The sequence below is a fragment of the Phalaenopsis equestris genome, unplaced genomic scaffold (assembly GCF_001263595.1).
Source record: "Phalaenopsis equestris unplaced genomic scaffold, ASM126359v1 Scaffold000607, whole genome shotgun sequence".
Taxonomy (NCBI): domain Eukaryota; kingdom Viridiplantae; phylum Streptophyta; class Magnoliopsida; order Asparagales; family Orchidaceae; genus Phalaenopsis; species Phalaenopsis equestris.
Window position 1 is genome coordinate 48,732 of NW_018165047.1, and position 15,092 is coordinate 63,823.

The 15,092-nt window shown below is 32.2% G+C and overlaps 1 protein-coding gene across 6 annotated transcripts in view; it reads right to left on the reverse strand.

The window, feature by feature from the left end:
- Positions 1 to 4,427: 4,427 nt before the first annotated feature.
- LOC110029856 overlaps positions 4,428 to 15,092 on the reverse strand; it is a 46,547-nt gene continuing 35,882 nt past the window's right edge. For 2 of the 6 annotated variants that reach the window (XM_020732318.1, XM_020732319.1), the window contains 4 exons: positions 7,381 to 7,437; positions 7,069 to 7,203; positions 4,699 to 4,830; positions 4,428 to 4,576 (listed from right to left, as the gene is read on the reverse strand). In XM_020732318.1, the coding sequence (XP_020587977.1) occupies positions 4,765 to 4,830; positions 7,069 to 7,203; positions 7,381 to 7,437 (258 nt within the window). In that variant the 3' untranslated portion in view covers positions 4,428 to 4,576; positions 4,699 to 4,764. The other 4 variants (XM_020732320.1, XM_020732323.1, XM_020732321.1 and 1 more) reach the window with 4 other exon arrangements.

The following is a 15,092-nucleotide window of genomic DNA, read 5'->3' on the forward strand; positions in this document are numbered from 1 at the left end:
CTGGGAAGCTTTCAGACCTATTAGTTTTAACTCTATTGTCACTAAGGTTCTCTCTAAAATTTTGGTTAGGAAGCTTCAATCTTTACTTAATGACATTATTTGTCCTAATCAGCCTGCTTTCATTTAAAGACAGAAACTTTTGTAATAATGCACTTACAGTTCAAGAGCATCTTTTCGACCTTGATAGGAAAGGTAAAGGGCGTAATGTGATATTCAAAATGGATATCCGGAAAGCTTTTGATTCTATTCCTTGGGAATTTATTATTGATATGATCAAGGCAATTGGTTTCAATAATGACTTATGTATGCTCATTCATAGGATTATTAACAATAATTATTATTCTTTACTCATTAATGGCAATAAATGTGGTTACTTCAAAGCTTTTAAGTGCATCAAGCAAGGAGATCATTTATCTCCTTATCTCTTTATTCTTGCTTTTAATTATTTTTCTAAGACTTTAAATGAGCTTTATCGTAAATATTCGAGTATGAATTATACTCACAAAGGCAAGATTAGTATCTCTCATTTATGCTATGCTTCATTTATGCTATGCTCATTTATGCTATGCTGACAATTTGATTTTTTTTTACTAATGCTCTCAAGAGATCTATTATGAGACTATGGAAGCATATTTAAATTTTTCAGGACACATCAGGTTTGGAATTTAACATCTCCAAATGTTCTTTCTATTCCTCTAAACACATTTCTGCTAGCAAGAAAATTTGGATTTTAGATACTACTAGATGTAAGAAGGCCTCTCTTCCTTACCTTAATTGGGTTTTTCTTTAAGCAAAGGCTTGGGGAGGAATGCTCCTTGCTTGAGTTTGTATGACCAAATTCATAAACAAATATTAAGTTGGGAGAATAAGTTCCTCTCTTTTGGTGGGAGAATTACTCTCTTAAAGAGTATTCTCACTTCTCTACCTCTCTATCTTTTACAGGTGATGAATATGCCTGTTGGATTTGTTAAGAGGTTAGAAAAACTCTTTAATAAATTTCTTTGGGAAGGAAAAGGTAAATCTAATATTCATTGGTGCTGCTGGGAGTTTGTAGACCCCTTGACAAGGGCGGTCTTGGTTTTAGAAGCTTAGTTGATTATAACAAAATCAACTATATGAAATTATGGTATCATTTCTAGTTAAGAAATTCTCTTTAGGCTACTTTGTTGATTGTCAAGTATTACAAAACGCATCATGCTCTATACATTTCTTATTGCAAGTCTGATTATTTTATTTGGCGTGAAATGTTGAAAGTGGCTATGTAAACTGAGGACTTAATTATTTGGGATATTGGTAAAGGGAATGTTTATTTCTAGTATGATGATTGGCTTGGCAAAGGTCCTTTAATGGACTTTTATGGGGGGCCTAAAAACATTAACCTTACTATTTCTGATTTTTGGAATGATAATTACTGGAATAGTGCCTATTTGATTAAGTTGGTTCATCCAATTGATGTTAAATTTATTTCATCCCTTCCTATTACCTTTGATAAGGTTGATTTGCCAAGAATTAAGGGTGGCATTGAGGATTCTTATTCTAAAACGTTTGCTAAATCTTTTCAAATATTTTAGGGGCTTAATCTGAAGTGGATTTGGAATAGTTAGATGAAGCCTTCTATTTCCTTTTTTGTGTGGCGTGTTTTCCATAATTTATTCCAACTGATGATATTCTGAAATTGAAGGGGCTAAGGCTTCCTTCATGCTGCATTTTATGCAATTCTAATGAAGAAAGTGTTCTACATTTATTTGGTAATTGTAGTTTTACTAATCAGATTTGGGCTTAGGTAATTACTAAACTTCATATCAACAAGAAGTTAATTCAGTTTAATCATTGTTTTGACATTTATAAAGACTGGAATCATCTGGGACATTCTTTTTTTACTAATATTCCTTCTATTATCATGTGGTTTATTTGGGTTACGAGAAACAATGCTAAATTCAACAATGAGTTGCCTAGTATTGCTAAAACTGTTAGTTTGATACTTAACTACTTAAAGAAGACTCATCTTCTTACTCATTCCAAAGATTCTGCTAATGGTAAGCTATTTAGTGTTTTCTAGTCTCTAAAGATTGTGGTTGTGCCGAAGCATAGGTAGTCTGTTCGAATTCACTGGTGTTGTCCTTTAGTGTCATTTATTAAGATTAACGCTGATGGGAGTTGGAATTCTAATTTTGCGGGTGTTGGTGGTGTTTGTAGAAATTCTATGGGAATTATTATTTGTTGGTTTATGATAGCTTCTTGTCCAGTATTTCCTTTGGTTGTTGAGGTAAATGTAATTTTTTTTGGCCTCTTGGTGGCTAGAAAGTTTGGTTGGACTCATATTATCGTTGAAACTGACTATCTTATACTTTGGAAGGTTTGCAGGTTTAAGTTGGAACATCATTGGAGTATTAGTTATCATATTAAGTTGATTGAACAGTTATCAAATAATTTGGTCATAAAATGGTTTCATAGTAAGTGTGAAGGTAATATGGCTTCTAATTGGGTTGCTAAAGTTGGTGCTCGAAGGAGTTATACTGTTGTTTCTTTTGTGGTGCCTCAAGCTCTTTTTCAAAGAAAGCAAAAAATCACAATAGTGTATAACATAAATGTTGAGTTTATGAGCAACAATATGTCATAATACTTTTGCTTATCTTATCATTCTGCTTGAACCCTCAAGAATTAAAAATAATAATAATAGACATGACAAGTGCCTATAAGCATAAGCATCCATTGTATTATTTTCCTTCATCTCCTCTATGTTTATCTTGCTAAATCCCCTAAATTTACCAAACTCCTAGATTTAGTAAGTATAGGACTTCAGATGAAACAAAGGTAAAATGAAATGTAAGATTTTATAGATTTTATATATTTAGTTTGACTACTTAGCATAACTTTTGCTAAATAAATCATTGCATAATTCTTGGTTAAAATTTACCGCCAAAGATTAGTTTAGTTTTACATAATTTTAGGCCCCCATAATTCTCCTTTGGATGAGACTTTTGAATCAAGATGGGATAAACTATTTACAACCTTCTTATTATAGGTGTTAGGATATAAAATTTATCCATCATACACGAATAGATTCAAAAACCTCATATAGATTATTTACTTGCAACAATACCATAGTTGATTTAATATAATTACAATCATCTCTTACCATTGGATTTAATTTATTTAGTTGTAATGATCCCATTATGTCACTATTCAGTCAATGGATTAGTAATGGACTCGCAAGCCTAAGTATGATCAAATCTCCTAGACCCTTCTAACATAACCATTTTTGGAATCGACCTAGCATTAAATACTATTGGGTCTATCATATTTACTCTAGCTCAAAAAGGTTCAGGCTTCATGGATTTTGCCAAACTTTTGTCAAACCCTTTAATATCAAATCTTGATTCAAATCTCAAAAAAAAATCCTCAACGGTATGTTTAGTTTCCTTAAAAAGGAATACAATTTAAATTATTTATAAAGTATTTGAAATACTTTGGGTTTGACTTGTGTAAAATAATTGCAAACATTTAAGCTTTGACATTTGATATGAAAAAAAATAAAATCAATATAAAATACAGTTAGTGACATCAATGCCAGATGGTGAATGTTGATAACAGGAAAAAACCGAGTATGAGAGGCAATCAATGGCAATTAGTTGGTACCAATGTTAGTGCCCAGCGCTGCCATTAATAGTGTATTTGAAAATCACCCACATGATTTGGCATACACAGGCTTTACGCTGTAGAGCAAATTCCAAAAAAACTATAATTCAAAAGCCCCAACATTCCAATTACTTCACATTACAAATTCACCTGACCAAACAACCGCCAAATAAAATCCAAATCCAAAACATTTCATTACTTAATATCTTGCTGGTTGAGTCCATCAATAATATACGTCTACTTTGATAATCCACCTCGCTTTTTGAGAGTTCACTTATTAACTCTATTGGCCAGGTCTTGGTCTAGGATGGACTTTGTTCTAGCCTAAAGCCAACCTTATAGGTCATCCTAAGCGGACATCCCTGATTTTAGCTTAACAAAGCCATAGAAATTCGCAAACCTTGGCCTTCACCTCATTCAAGAGTTTTTAGAAATAAAAAGGATTAACTTTTTTAAAATAAAAAACGAACGCCATTAACGAACACAATACAAATATACTTTTACGAAAAAAAATAAAAATTGAAATATTATCAAAACGGTCTTGACTCTTAAAACTAACTATTCATTTCTCATAATCATAAAAACAAGCATATATTAATTTCTCCCTACTCCCTTCCAAGCCAACAAAATAGCTTATATCAGTACATAGTAGTCATTTTTTCTACTATTCACCGCAGCAGCCAAATCACAAGTCCAGAAACTCCAATGAATATTATTATACCCATTTTATTGAATTAAACAAAAAAAGAAAAAAAAAACCATCAAATTTACAGCATTTCACTATCAAATTCAAAGCCAACTAAATATAAAACTTCAAGCATGCGGCTTGTAGTTATAGTGATACTTTCATACTGTTGTTGAAATGATGAACAGAGGGAGGGGTAAAGCATTGACAAAGAGAATAGAAAGCAAGTTGTTTCACTAATAAAATATACAACTCTGATAGTAGACTCTGGGGAGGTCTGCTTCAATGCTTTCAGCCAAATTATTTTGTAACAATATCATTTGTAAATCCACTCATTGGACCGCCCTCCACTTTCATCCATGTCTATGAAAATGTTCTGATTGTAGACACTCTGGGGAGATCTGCTTCAATGCTTTCAGCCAAATTATTTTGTAAAACTATCATTTGTAAATCCACTCATTTGACCGCCCTCCACTTTCATCCATGTCTATGAAAATGCTAACCGCCTGCACAGCACAGATAAGCAGCATTCTGAAAAAGCCCAAGGAAAAAAAAATTAAGAATTGTGATCCATCAGAATGGAGTTTGAAGTAATTAGCAGTGACAAAACTATAAAATGTGGGTTATTCACAACTAAGAAACACAAGGACAATACAAAATTAACATATAGCTGAAAATGTAATTTTCGTGAATCTAATATTCACAACAGTTGAAAATAATGTCTCATAAAGAAAAGACCAGTCATATAGGTGTGTCATACTATGCACAATCACCATTTTACCTCATCCATAATTGTATTCATAAATAGTTGAAGGTTATAAGATATTTGATTTCAACTAGTTGACTGTTTAAAATCAACACTAATGGGATATCCTGGAGTCATTTTGGTCAGTTGTTGATGTTAAATCCATAGAAGTTTATACAAAGCATAAATTAAAGAATACTATTCATCATCATATGAATATAGAAGCAACTGCATGATAAATTTAATAATTACAAAATAAGGTAAAAATGGTGTATGTAATATTAGGGAAGGTTTAAAAGTCTTGTAGCCCATTTTCGTTTACCTCTAAAGAACATCATGTTATCATTATCTATTTTATTAAAAGTAAAAAAGAAAGAAATTAAGCATTCATTATGCTAAAAGATTCAAAAAGACATTAGACGGGGTCTTATATGAACTATGAAGCTTAAGATATTGAATAATATTACAATCATTCCTCGTCCACTTGCCATCCCTTTAGGAATTAGTCATGCATTCAATAGTAGTCATAAGAAAGTATATCAATATATTAGCAATTTCAATAAATGCTCATATCATATTATAATAAGCATTTGTCACTTGCATAATTTACATCAAGATATTCCTAAAAGAAATTAACAATCAATTATGATAAAAGTTCACTACTACTAAGAGTAAAAGATAAATGATATTCAAACTAAGTGATAAAATAGCAAGTCACCTAAATCCAGAAATATTTCTTACAATTGACTTTATAGTAAAAAAGGATGGGACATATAGAAGCATGAAACACATTGAAACAAAAAGTTAGGAATTAAGCATTTTAGGACATATTCGTATTAGTAACGAGCATGCAACAAATGCTGCGAATCCTTTTCTCTTTCCACCGTTAACTTGAGAATTCACATTCAAACTTTTTTGTAGATAATTCTATATATATCCTTACGAAAGCAATATTAAATAACGAGATTTTTTCTACTACTGATAGTGGATATTAAAGATATTTATGCAATTATGTAATCAAAATAATATGATTATTCATTATAATAATTATGCTGAAAATTTCATGGCGAGTACCAAACACTTAATTCAGCAAAGCCAATTTTTTAAAGCTAGGCCAGTTTGATGCAAGTCTCAAAATACTCAGAAAAACAAGATGCGAGCTTTGAGAAGAGAAAATTGTCACCTTTAGGTTTTTTTATTATTATTATTTTTTTTTTTTCTAAATTTAGCAGGGCTTCAACTTGTTTACATTGCAGTTCTAGTTGTTCATGCCTATGATGACGGCTCAGATAAAAACATAAATTCTCAGATATTTTGAATTTCATTATTCTATATTAATCTAGTTTGGATTACTGCTACTATTTGTTCTTTGTTGTTGTTTGATTTTGTTATTCTTCCTAGCCTTCCTTCATTTGGTAACGACCAAATTCCAATGGAAGTCATCACCTTGTATCAATGTAAGACTTCAATTTATATTTTGGTGAATTTTTTTGTTTTATTATATATATTTAGCTCTCGATCCTTCAACATGCGTGGCTTTTTTCAAAATTCATGTTCAGAAAAAAAGTTCCAATAAAGACATTAAAAAATGGAAATAATTCAAAACAAATGTTAACGGTTGTTATAAAATGGAGAAAGGATGTTCAAGAAAAGTTTATACAGTAATACATTCTCAATTAGCAAAAACAGAAACACATTAGAAATATTCAATTAAATATAAATATCAATTAAAATGCATGCTGTGTTTGCAGTCAACTTTTTTTCTTGAGACTTTTCTAGAGACTTTCCTACTGTCATGTAAGAAAAACTCCTACTGTCATGTAAGAAAAACTCGGGATACATAGTATATGTAAATGAACGAAATACTCATAAAAGAACTAAAGAAAAAAAAAATTCAAATAGAACACGATGTGATGGAGACGGCTATTTACTGAAATCAAGCTACAGAAGTTTAGTTCACTACAAAATACAGAAATAAAACATCAAGAGAAATAAATACTTTTCCTATTCGCGGTCGCTCTTTCAATTTTGCAAGACTATTTCGGATATGTGAGACAGCGCCCCAACATTTTAATGTATTTGCTATATCATCAAGCCTCAGTATGTACTCCTCTTCAGTTAATGGAAAGGATCGCTAAGAAAATATGAGAAAAATTAATCATCTATATGAATAGAAAAGAGTAAAGCACCAGCAAACAAGCATGATATGCAACTAACAAAATTTCCATTCAAACTTCAAGGAACCATTCTATCGTATTAGATAATGCTCAGAAAATCCATCAGTTTGATTTGAAAATATTATTACAGCTACCTGCTCCATGTACTTCCACATGACATTCATCGCAAGTAGGTTTCTCCCCATGAATTCCTACAGCAAATCACCAATGAGCAAAGAAGAAAATTTGGAAAAAGCACCAGCAAAGAAAAACTAACAAGCAAACTACATTAAGGATGCAATCTTTACAATAAACCTGAATAAAACCTTGACCTTGAGAAATGATGGCAAGGAAACATTAATCAAGTGAACCATAAATAGAAAGGTTTTAAAACAGACCCCCATTAAAAAAATGACATAAAATTGCATCAAAAAACCTATTCCATGTTAGAAAGGCCAATAGTAACGACAGAGAAGTACATTAGTGTAGAGAAAGTGAATTTATCTGAGGATGAATAATTTATTCTTTAGTTATATTTGTAATAACCCAGCAAAAAGATTTTAAAAAAAAATTGGAAATTAAAAAAGAGATCCAATCTACAAATGCCGGTTCACTTAATGCAAAGAAGGTGAAGACAAAAAGGGATAGATGAGCAAGTTGAGCAGCTTCAATTGTTAAAAATCGTAAATGAGAGCGGGAGGGGAGACGGAACTAAAGGTGAAATTAAGAGTGCGTTTGGGGCAGCTGTTTAGCCTCTTTTCATTCTAAAAAGCACCCTGGGTGTGTTTGGAACCCATTTATTCAACGCGTTTCGTAAAGGGCAGTTCACAAAATCGAAATTTTACGAATAAAGAGTCGGGCCTTGGTTCCGTGGAATGGACCGAGACGTGGTTGCGGGAAAAGATATCGCTACCCTTCATCTTTTCCTCAAAGTCTTTGTTTTATCTATGGTATTTACCCTTGCTATATGGCTTCACCCCCGTCTTCGCTGCATGCTTTTTGGGTTTAAGGCATACCAGTAAAGGGTTTTAGCTTCTCCCTCATGTTTGATGTATGCATGTATCTAGAATGTTTCTCTTTGGTTTAGGTTCACACGACAAAGTTTTTTTTTAAAAAAAATAATTATTCTCGTTTTTTTCTTCCGTCACCGGATTTCCAGATTTCAATTTACTTTGTATTGACGAGTTTGATTATTGCCTTAGGTTTGCATTCCAGCCTATTTCGGTTTTGCATTCAATGCGATACCCTCAAATTAGTGGATGGTTAATTCATTTTCAATTTTTGATGGTTTGTTATGTATCCTTGTTGTTCTTTGCGTACATCTAAAAACTCATGTGTTGGCTTTCCAAATACATAAGAATTGTGTTCTTTCTTTGGTTTCAGATGTTCATTACATGCTATATTTTGGATGGGCTTGCTCTAGTTGGGGTTTTCTTGGCTGTGGCTGAGCTTGGTATTGCTGGGTTTCTATTGACTATGATTGGGGTTGATGTGATTGGAGCTTGGGTGGTTGTGTTTAGGGTTGCTCTTGTTGGGTGTTTGTTGATTGTGGATTTTGATGGTTGTGGTTGGAGTTTTGTTGGCTATTGTTAGGGTTGTTTTGCTTGGGGTACAGTTGGTTGTGGTTGTGGTTGTGGTTGTGGTTGTGGTTGTGGTTGTGGTTGTGGTTGTGGTTGTGGTTGTGGTTGTGGTTGTGGTTGTGGTTGTGGTTGTGGTTGTGGTTGCTCTAATTTATGGTTTTTGTTGATTGTGGGTATTATTGTTAGTTATGGTTGGGGTTCGGCTGATTCTAGTTGGGGTTGGTTTTGTTTGTGTTCGATTAGTTGTTCTTGGGTTTGATTTGGTAGTGGTTATGTTATAATTCTAGGCTGACTAACTATAACTATGAGATTTTTATGGTGTGCAATTCATTTTATGTGATGGAATACATGATTTAGTATTTTTTTGGATTACATTGTTGGGTTTGCACTAGATTTGGGTGGTGATGCTGTCTATAAGATTTTGTAGTGTGCAATCTTATGTCTTAAAAGGTGCCTTTAACTTTTAAAAGTTGAAATAGTGATCTTTTTTATGTGACATGAGAAGCTAGAGGTTATATAAATGCAAAAGATAAGAATTTATGGTATGCAAATAAATGCTCTATCCCCTATGAAACTGTATGAGCATAGCTTATTTATCAAAATATATTTTGATGTTTTGCATAAATATAAGTCAACTCTTATGCATTCATATTATTTACTTCACATCTTCATTACTACATGATTTTTGGCCGTCTCTGCAATAATAATTATCTGTTGTTGTATTTGCTATGGTAATGGCATCGTGCATGTTATATGTTATGCAGGCTTCGACGGCGTAAGGTTTGGTAATGTTATGTAGAGCAATGATGGAAAAAAAAGAGCTCAAACAACCAATTGTGATCCATATAATTGTTATCATTTGTTTGCAATCATAGTTAACCACATATAATATCTAGTCTGAAAGTTGCATAACAAATTAACCATAGATATTACCTAGTCTTAAAGTATGGATGACAGAATTAACCACATATACTACATGGTATCACAGTCAATCACAGATACTACATGGTTTTAAAGCACACATGATAGTCAACCACACATACTATATAGTCTTAAAGCTTGTATGAAACAGTCAACCAATGATACTGCCTAGTCTTAAAGCCTACATAACATAGTCAATCACAGATACTACAGGGACTTAAAACTTGCATAACACAGTCAATCACTAAACTACCTGGTTTTAAAGTACACACACACAATCAACCACAGATACTACATTATCTTAAAGCCTGCAAGACAGTTAACTTGATTCTCAAAAGCACTTGGTGATCTTGGATGGAGCAATCTTTTATAAATTGATCTCATTGAGCTTTACTTCGATCTTTTTTTTAACTTCTGTTTCAATTTTTTTTAATTAATTTTTAAGTCATATACTAAGTTATATAATTTCTTCTAATTATTTTTTATCTCGGTGATACATCAGATGGTAAAACAAAAGGAATGGGTTATATCGGTTAGTTGAGAGAAAAATATGAAGATTATATTCTGTGATTTATGTTTAAAATCAATCAAGACTGACAACATATCAACCATGCATTTCAACAAAGAATGTTGGTAATGTATAACCAAAATTAACATGAGAAAACAAGAAGACTGCATAATAAAACTCAGTCAAAGAACAAATGAAATCAATTCAAAAAAGACTAAAAAATTTGGAAAGAGTTATGGAGAAAAGAGTGAAGAGGAAAAATATTAGTAAACAGAAAATGTTACATGAATTATTTACTCATATTAATTGAACTATGACTACATCAACTGTATGTCCTGTCCCATGCAAAAGAAATTTAGGAGAGTTGGCATAGACCCTGAGCTGGAGGAGGAATTTTAATCTATGTTTCTCAGTGTTGCAGCTACGGGCTTTATTGTCTGGGCAACAACATAGGACTTCCCCCAAAATTTGAATGAGTTTGAATATGTTTATTCAAATGAAGTCTAAGAAGAAGTACCATAGATAAGAGAAAAAGAAGAATCAAGTTATTTCAGGTGCTATGCACCCTCTACACAGAAGTGTAAAAAGAGAATGAAGATCGACCCCCAACCCCCAACTTTTATATAAATAGATCTTACAGCTCGTTACGACCTACTAGTATGACATTCAGTGCTCGCACGATTATTCAAGGATACACAACTCGAAATCGTGAAACTGTTGGACTCCACGCTCCAGATGTTTGATTACATGTCGCTATATTAATTCGCTATAAAACTTTTAAAGGACCGAACAAAACGGAAGGCTTTCATCATGATGGTCCGGAATGAAAGATTCCTTGCCTCTTGTATTTTTTAAACAATTAGTGGAGTTAATTTGTGTTCTTAATTTCTGATTTAGAATTGTGTAATAATTTAATATTTTATGTCAAACAGGATTTTGTGACATGTTCATGTGATATTTGATCATGCACGTTTTGCACTAATTATAGTATTTTATTTATATAGTTGTTTATTTATAGCCTACTTATTATATTTTATATATTCTAACATGCATAAAATAAATAGATGAAACCATGAATTAAAGAGGAAATTATAAAAACAGTGGAATGAACAACAATTTTGACTACTACAGTATGTTTTATTAATGAGTAAAATCAGAAAAAATTCATAAAAGTCAGTGTATTTGTCATCCTCATCAGTAGATGACAAATGAAATAGTGAGTTATTCCAAGGTCATACAGGTATAATTCATAGTATGTTTCAGAAATCGGGAAATTTTTTAGTGATTTGTTGGATGAATTGCAAAATAATTATGATTTACAAGAATCATCCCAATTTGCACCAAGAGAAGTATTATCACTTTATGTATCATGTTACATAATAAGTCTATTCATGCTGCTTTCAAGCGATTCTAAAACTCAATAGAGACGTTCAACATATATTTTGATATCGAGCTTAACCATTTGGTTAGAGTGCCAAGAAACATTGCCAAATTCAAAAATCTTGCTTTTGAGCATACATGAAAAGAAATCTATAACGATATAAGATACATGTCATTTTTTGAATTATTGATTTATCTATTAAATTGCATGCATGATATAAAAACTAATTATTTTCATAAATATTTTAAATATGATTGTATAGGATCAATTGATGGGGCAAACATGTCGATGCACTTATTGTTGAATAATGATAAGATTATATATATATCAGACGCTATGGGTCAACAACATAGAATATCTTAGTAGTTTATGATTTTAATAAGTGTTTTACGTTCTTAATGGCTGGATGACAAGGGAGTGCTCAAGATAATCACATTTTGAAATTTGCTACTCAACAATGTGGATATAAATTTCTAATGCCTACAGTCGGTTAGTATATTCATAATCGAATATGAAGTGTTACATTTGAATAGATGTACTAATAATTTTATTTTTTAAGACGTATTAGAAAGATTTCTAATAATCAATTTGGATTTATGCAGGGTAGGTCTACCATGGAAGCTATACATTTATTGAGAGGTTTGATGGAGAAGTTCAAAGATAATAAGCAGGATCTACATTTGATTTTTATTGATTTAGAATAAGCTTACGATAAGGTTCCAAGCGATATCCTTTGGAGAGTTCTTGAGAAGAAGGGTGTTGATATGACTTATATTCAAGTCATAAAAGATATGTATACTAGAGTTGTTACTTGTGTTCAAACTGAAGAAGAATTCACCAAATATTTTCCTATTTATATTGGATTACATCAGGGATCAGTTTTAAGCCCATATCTTTTTGCATTAATTATGGATGGTCTTACTATACATTTACATGTAACTTAGTGTATGTTTTTTGTTGATGATATCCTTCTCATGGATAAAACGAGAGAAAGAGCCCAGGAAAAACTTGAATTATGGAGGTTTACATTGGAGTCTAAAGGCCTTCATTTGAGTAGAACTAAAACTGAATATATAGAATGTAATTTTAAAAATTTTAGTAGTAGTAGCTCCGGTGAAAGAAGTGTAAATTTTGGTGATCAAATTATTAAAAGGCGTGAACGATTTAGATATCTCAGGCCAGTTATTTAAAGCGATGGTGACATAGATGGGGATGTTAATAGTAGAATTCAAGTTTGTTGGTTGAAGTGGAGGAAAGCTTCGGACCTTTAGTGTGATAGAAAAGTTCCGCTTAGACTGAAAGGAAAATTTTATAAGATGGTGGTGAGACCTGCAATGCTCTATGGCGATGAATGTTGGCCTTTAAAAGAGAAGCAGAAGAAAAGAGAAGCATAATACTAAGTTAAGTGTTGCCGAGTTGAGAATGAATAAGTGGATGAGTGACTTTACACTTAGAGACAAAATGAATATAGAATATATCCGTGATAGGGTTGGTGTAGCTCCAGTGACTGACAAAATTAGAGAGAGTCGATTTGGATGGTTTGGCACATATTAAACGTCGACCATCTCATGTTCCAATTTGGAGAGTAGGTGTTTTAGATTCGACTTATGTTAAGAAAGGCAGAGGTAGACCTAGGAAGATTTGGGCTTATTTTAGAAAAAATGATCTTAATTTATTAGAACTAAATGGATTCATGTTTAGGGTTTAGGATTGTTTAGGAGAAAATAATTCATGTACCCGACCCCAAGTAGTGGAATTAAGGCTTTATTGTTGTTGTTGTTGTTGTTGTTGTAGTAATAATGTTATTATTCAGGGAAATATTATATGTTGATTCATGATATTCCATGCAACTAGGATTCTTAAAACCTTTCCCTGATACGAGGTACCAGCTTCTTGATTTTGAGCATATGAGTCAAGTGATCAGAGAGAGGAATAAATTGTTCAACAAATTGACTGCTACTCCAATAGCAGTTGCGAAGCTGCTTCCTTAGCAACTGCTTCTTCAAAAAGCAGCACCCGCCCAAAACGCACTGTGAGTAATAATGGGCAAGTAAAGAAGAAAGAAACATCGATTGCATGCAAGGGCAAAGGCAAACACACTGTATGCAACACGGTGTAAGCTCGATAAGAATGTCACAGTGAAATCGAGTGGGAGCAAGGGAAGATTCTTGCGATCAAGCACAGGATTGAGCAAAGTAGAACGAACAACATGCACTCGTGGCCAAGATTCCTTATGTGTCCAGAATCTAGCGAGAGCTTTTTAATTATTTCAACCATGTTGAGCAGAGGCTTGTGCGGTCAAAAAAATTTAGACTTGAATTGGAGCCCTGCGATGGAGAAAATACTATGTTCGTCGGACGATGGCATGGATTGCATCGCGTCATATGTCCAGTGGTGTTGTGTGATCCACGTCGTCGACTGTTGAACATAATATTTTCTCCTATATTGACTCAAAAAAAGGCTAGGAATTTATTTAAAATAAGGGGCGAGTTTTAATATAGTTTGCACTTTTAATATTTAAAATAAGGATCTAATTAATACACATTAAAATATTTTTTAGCAGCATTTACATGCATACCACCAAATTATAATGTATTTACATATTGAACATCTAAAATTTTACTTTTTATATTTATAACACCTTCATATCACATCAAAAATACCACATTTTAACTTTCAAAATGTGAAGTACATTTTTTAATGCATAAGGCGGTATGTATGTAAATATTGGTTTTTGTTGTTAGACATGTAAATTCATAGGAATTGATTGGTATGTATGTATGTCTTCCTTTTTCTATTAGGGTTGAAGACTCGTTAATGAAAAGCATAAGGACGATGACGCTTAGGGCTATTTGTTCTTTCTATTGGAAGGTAATCGAAATTTCTCTAACTATGATTAGATCAATATTAATTTAAGCTAGTATTTAATTATTGATTCCACTTATTTGGTTTTTTCATTCAAATTAACTCATATGGGTTATAGAATATTTTTAATACAAAAATCTATGAGTACATAATTATAGTAATACTAAGAAAGTTCGTAAAAAATTATGTGGCTAAGTTAAAGAGAATAGATCATTAATGGATGCTTGTAGTTATCTATCTATTTGAACAAAAGCATGCAAATTTATTAGCAATTTTATAGCTTGTTCTAAGATTTCATATTTATTATAAAAGATAAATATACAATTTAACTAATAAGCAAAGATATATATATATTACATATATATAAGCATGTACATATATATATACATATATATAAGGATTACTCTTTTTTATTTTGGATTCTTTTTTTTTTTATTTTGGGGTGTACCTGTATTTTGGAGACTACTTTTTGAGTGAGTTGTACTACGGGAAGAAGGACCCCTAGGGGTGAGTCAAATGTATTTTTTGTGTTTTCTAGATGGGGACCCTCTTCCCCTCCCTAACCTTGTACCTTCTTTTTAAATATTAACATGTAGGGAGCCACCGCTGCTC